At 45.8% G+C, this 6,214-nt stretch overlaps 1 protein-coding gene across 1 annotated transcript in view; it reads right to left on the reverse strand.

Annotated features, from left to right (window-relative positions):
• Ap3b1 (adaptor related protein complex 3 subunit beta 1) overlaps positions 1-5,872 on the reverse strand; it is a 222,170-nt gene extending 216,298 nt beyond the window's left edge. The window contains exon 1 of the mRNA XM_038321892.1: positions 5,325-5,872. Coding sequence (XP_038177820.1) covers positions 5,325-5,452 — 128 coding nt within the window. The 5' untranslated portion in view covers positions 5,453-5,872. The remainder of the gene's footprint in view (positions 1-5,324) is intronic.
• Positions 5,873-6,214: the final 342 nt, after the last annotated feature.

The raw sequence follows: 6,214 nt of genomic DNA on the forward strand, positions 1-6,214 counted from the left end.
GCACACGCCTTTAAGCCCAGCACTCCAGAGACCGAAGCAGAGGGATCTCTGTGAGTTTTGAGGCCAGTCTGGTCCACAGAGCTAGTTCCAGGACAGTCAGGACTACACAGACAAACCCTGTCTTGAAAGACCAAAAAAAAAAAGGAAGGAAGGAAGAAAGAAAGAAAGGAAGGGAGGGAGGGAAGGAGAAAAAAATTATTCCAAGAACAGGCAAGTTTTAAACACACCCTTTCTAGAAACAAGGAAACTGAAATTTGAGGAAATCAGCCAAGTTGAACAAGAAACACTATTACTGAAAAGCGTTTCCTTAAATCTGGTGTCCCGTCTCTTGTGCCGCTCTAAGGGGAGGAGACTCGGGAACCTTGTGCTCTGGTCTTCCCAGCATCACACATTTACACTCACGCTCTTTCTACTGAACTGACAGGGGAAAGAGAGGAGCTGGATGACAACCAAACTAGTTAGCTAAAAGGAGTCAGCTCTAGTATCCTGTGGTGGTTTGAATGAGAACGGCCCCCACAGGCTCATACGTTCAAATGCTTGGTCCCAGTTAGTGGAACTGTTTGGGAAAGATTAGCAGATGTGGCCTTGTTGGAGAGGGGGTGGCCTTGTTGGAGGAGATGGGCTTCTGGGAGTGGGCTGTGAGGTTTCAAAAGCCCACAGCAGGCCCAGCCTTGTTCCTTCTGCCAGCTGCCTGCTACCTGTGGATCAGAATGTAAAGCTCTCAGCTACACTCCCTACCATGTCTGTCTACACCATGGTGATCGTGGACTAACCCTCTGAAACTGTATGCAAGCCCCCAATTAAATGTTTCCTTTTACAAGAGTTGCCATGGTCACCGTGTCTCCATACACCAATGAAACAGTGTGCCAATAAGAGTTCTCAATGAACTACTTCGGCGTGTAAGAAAGCTAGAAGTGAGGAGCCAAAGGCTCTGAACAAAGAAATAAGGACCAGACATAATTACTAGTTTACCCTGGTATGATCAGTATGTAATGTACACATATGTGGAAATACTACAATGAATATCATAAATACATACAATTGCTACATAATAATAAAAATTTTTAAATGCCTTAAATTTAGTGAGATACATAAAAGATACTTAAAAATTCAGAAAAAAAAATCAGAAAATTGACTAGTCTTACCTGAGTCACCTAGCAATTACTTTGCAATTAACTGCTTAAGCCAGAAAGAAATGTGAAATTCTTTCTTTACACACACACCCAAATGAACTACGATAAAGGAAGGTTCTCTCTTTTTTTAAGATAAAGAAAAATAACTTAAAAGAAAGCTAAAAGCAATGAAAGTATAGACTATTGCAAAGAAAGGGGGAAATAAGTTAGTTCTTATTTAAAAGTGAAGAAACGAAAAACCTCAAGGCCAATAAACTAACAGACTAGCATAACTAACTAAACAACTGTGCTGAGGATCCACTTTCCTAAAACTATGATCCTCCAATTCTGCTTTTGTTTGAAGAGTGCGATGGGTTAAAAAAAAATTACAAATAAAATTCTGAAAACAAAAGCTGACTGTTAACTGAGTTGGAGGAGATGAAACATCTTTGAAACGGTCTATGAAAGACTAAAGAACACGGAGTCCCACGACAAAGGACACAAGGGCATGTCGCAAAGGACACAGGGAGGAGACGCACCCCCACCTCTGAAAGACTAAAGAACACGGAGTCCCACGACACAGGACATGAGAGCGCATCGTAGTGGACACAGGGAGGAGAAGCACACCTTGTCACAGCCACAGCAGTAAAAGCGGGTTCAGAAGTCTGCCGTCTTAGACTGGGCACAGTTCAGCGGTGTAGGCACCTGAGTGTGTCTCCCAGCATCCAGAACAGATGGCGCACAACCATGTTGAAGGCCAATCTCAGGGAACCCGATGCCCTCTTCTGCCTCCTCTATCACCTACACTTAAATACACATACTCACAAAGACACACGCACACTCACAGACATGTAAATTAAAACAAAACGAGTCTTCAAAATATAAGATTCGCATCTGAGTGCTGAAGACTTGATGACAAAGCTCTCTAAGTGGTCTCACGGTATCTTCACGGTAGCTTCCTTCCCACAAACAGATTGGGGAGATGGATAAAAATGTAATGATACAGTCAAGATACCAGAAAAGTCCTGCACTTGGAAAGTTAGGAAGATGATGGTGTCCTGTATCTCTAGCCCTAACAGCTGGGAGGCATATTACCTATGGCAATACTCTATAGGGCCGTATACCCAAACCTGAAGATGAAGAAACACCAGCGAATCCCTGTTGATTCGTATGCTATAAAATAATGAACTGTCAAGGAGTCATGGGAGATGAAGAAAGGGAGACTAAAGGGATACGATCACTACATGGAATGCTGTACGATACTAGACTAGATCCATCGTGATGAAAAACATCCTAAGAGAAAGGAAAAGGCACTACTGAAACATAGGACAAGCTGGACTGTACACTGTCCTGTATCAAACTTCTTGTTCGTGTTGGTAATTACAATTGCATAAGGACAGCTTTTATTACCAAAAACATACACTAAAGTTTTAAGGGTAAGGGGTGTGATTTAAACAACTCAATCCCATGGTTCAGAAGATAGCAATTCGTGTGCATGTGAAGGGGAAGGGAAGGGTACGCAGCACAGCATCTCTTGTTTTAATTGATGATTCTGGACTAGCGAGACAGCTCAGTGGCTAAGAGCACATGCTGAGCTTGCGAAAGACCCAAGTTTGATTTTCAGCACATTAGGTAGCTCCCAACAACCTGTTCCAGAGATCTAATGCCTTCTTTTGGCCTCCATGGGTACTACACAAACTCACACACTGAGACATATAACTAAATAGTAAAAAATTAAAAATTAGCCAGGCACTGGTTACTCACGCCTTTAATCCCAGCACTTGGGAGGCAGAGGCAGGTGGATCTCTATGAGTTAGAGGCCAGCATGGTCGACAGAGGGAGTTCCAGGACAACTAGGGCTATTGCAGCTATTACACAGAGAAACCCTGCCTCGAAAAAACAAAAACAAAAAAAATTAAAATTTATACTTAGTGACGCTACATAAAGAGCGGTCGTCCTTACAAATACCGAAGAAAAGACCTAACATGATTTTAGAGTTAAAAACAAAAAGACAAGAAGTGATTTCAAAGTGATCTAATGAAAAGCAGATCTAATGAAAACAGGTGTAGTGGTCACACCTGTAAATCCAAGCACTCAAGAGTCTAAGGCAGAAGGATTACAAGTTTGAGGCCAGTTGGGACTACATAGTGAGATCTTGTCTCAAAAGACAATTTTCTTTTAAAGGAGCACTCAGAAGAGATTAAATGGTCGGCTGAAGAACAGGAGTCTGTTGTTTCTGTTAACTAACTCCACTAGACCGCAGCTCAGCCGCCAAAGTGCCTCAACACCTGACACCTCCAAGGTCACATCCATCGTGTCTAAGGCTACTTTCAAAGTTTTCAACTTCTGGTGAGCTATATGCATTCCCTAATAAAAACAGCATGGATTTCAAGTAGTGAACAGCATATCCAAACACATTAGAGAAGAAACTGAGGTTGGAATGTCGGGTTTCAAATTCAGACAGCTGTGTGCCCTTGGGAAAATGAACCTACTGGGCGACAAGTTCCTCACCCTTCAAGTGGAACAAGAGAAGTACCTGGTAACGCTCCACTAAGGGCTGTGGGATGGGGATGCAGCTGGCTCTAGGCAAGACCCCAGCAGACACACACGACCTTGGTAACTATGAGTACCCAAGTGCACAGCACTCAGTGTTAACGCTTTTGAGTTCAACTCTAACGTCAACTACACTGTAAAGCCATATGTTCTTCCCAGGCCAGGCCCAAACTTTATATAATCTAAAAGGAAAGAGAAAAAAAAAAACAAAAAAAACCTGAGATGCTCTCAAATCAGAAAAGTAGATTACCTGTATACAAAAGTCACATGCAAATTCAACAACCAAAAATTTTTGCTGAGAAAAATATGGAGTCAGAATAACCTCCTTGTTGGCTCAGTCACCTAAAGGCACACAATGACAGATGAGACCCACTATTTTTTAAACTTTCCTATCCTGGAAATAATGAACACAAAGATAAATAATATGTTATTCTACAAGATTTCAGCCAATAGAGTCAAAACGTAATCTCAATTTCAGCTACCAGCACTTTGTAGTCTACCCGATTGTTTCAAATTTCGAATTATAAAATTGGTATTGACAGTTCACACCCATAATTTCAGCACCAGTGAGGAAGAGGCAGGAGGATGACAAGTTTCAGTTTGAGGCCAGCCTAAGCTTACAGAACAAGACTGCCTTGAACCACTTTCCCCCAAATTCTTAAATTACACCCTCCTAACCCCTGCAAAACTCTCGGCCCAGTTACTCGGCTTTACGCTGGCACAATCTAGTGATGGCCTATATGTTCCACTGCTTGTGTAACAATAAAGAGATCAAAAATAAGACAAGCGTGGCCTGGTATGGTGCTGCATACACTGGGGAGGCAGAGGCAGGTGGATTCCTCTGATTTCCAGGCCAGTCGGCTCTACTCAGTGAAACTTTGTCAGAAAAAAAAAAAAAAGACTATTAAAACAAAGGGAGACTAACAATTAAACAAAGTTGTCATAATTATGTACATTTATACACAGCCCAATTCCGCCCCCCAAAAAGACGTAAAAATTAAACTAAAAATCAAACCGCTAAGGATGTTTTCAATTCTGGGTGGTATCTGACGGGAACCCTTATTACCTTTTTACAAAAATAAGTCTACACTGGTTATTATTTATTTTTTAAATTCACACTATTTGTACATAAATTAGGACCGATTCACAACAACATTCTATTTAAATATTATCTCAATGTTTTAGGGGGCGGGGCGGGGAGGTAGTACCCTTGGGCAAAGATCAATTTAAGCCACCAAAGGTGACAAAAACCAGTTTGTCATTCATTCAGAACCTCAAACCACAGCTTAACCCCTACATGGCAGGGTCCAATAAGCAGCATTCCCACACCCAACCCCCTCTCCCCAAATACTCTCTTAACCTTAAATAAGTGACTTCCTCGAGGTCTGACCCCAGAGACCTTCAATTCACTAGAAGTTCAAAATTCAAAGTCCTGTGCCCAGCCCAGATCAACCCAGTCAACGGTTTGGGAAGTGGGACCTGAGCTCACCAAGTGGTTCTCTTTTCCTCCCCGACTAAAGTTTGAAAACCACCAGCGCCGCCTTTCACGCCCCAGATGTCCCCCTAAAAAGCCCTGCACCCCGCGGGGCCACCCCATCCACCCACGAGAGCAGCCGGGCGTCCCCGCAGGGTCCCCGCACCCCGAGCCCGGGTCCTCACTTCTTCCAATCGCTGCTGAAGAGGCCGAAGGCGCCCGAGGGAGAGATGGTCGAGGTGGCCTCCTGCCCCAGCTCCGCCGCCTCCCCTCCTCCCGACTGCTCGTTGTAGGCGAAACTGTTGCTGGACATTGCGGCGGTAGCGGCGAGAGGGCGGCTGCGGCCGGGGGTTCTCTCCGAGGGGGACAGAGTCTCGAGGACACCGAACAAAACTAGTTGAAGCACCGAGGGGCGCGCGCCGGCGCTTCCGGGCTCGTCACCGCTCCGGCAGTCCTGGCGGCCCACCCCCCTGCGCGTGCGCACTGCGCCTGTCGGGGCCGGCGCCTGCGGCTCCCGGTGCGCTGGATTCTCTCGCTCCGGGTATTAGAAGCGGCCGCCGGGAAGCTGCACCCGGGACCTGAAGCCGGTTTTGCACCGAGTTAGGGTGGTGGGCTTGGAAATACTGGGTTTGAAGCCCTTGGATGAGTTTTGCTGGAGGAACTCTCTCTGATCCTCCAGGGTTCTTTGCTTCACCCCTGCTGTCCACTGATCGCTCCCCGATTCTTCCAGAAAAGTGCCTTGCACTCGCTAGAAGAACTCCGCTTCAGCAGTCACGAGCTCTCTGCCCTCGGGGCTGGTTTCCGCTCCTCTCCCAGCCTGCGTGGCCTGAGTGTCCTGGACTTGAAAGCTCCTCCTCCCGAACGTGGCTTGTAGGCTCTGCACAGGGCCGGTTTTGCCCGGCAAGCGTTGGCTAGGTGGTCCCGAGTCTGAGGCTCCCACTTAAAGCTCCAGGCGTGCGTCTTGCCGGGAGCAGAGCCTCCACAGGCTGCGGGGGTGGCCTGGCCTCTGGATTCCGCCTGCTCCCACTTTCTGGCAAATAGCTTTCTAACACTTGGCCTAGACAGCCAGGTGGGA

This window comes from Arvicola amphibius, chromosome 3, assembly GCF_903992535.2.
Source record: "Arvicola amphibius chromosome 3, mArvAmp1.2, whole genome shotgun sequence".
Taxonomy (NCBI): Eukaryota; Metazoa; Chordata; class Mammalia; order Rodentia; family Cricetidae; genus Arvicola; species Arvicola amphibius.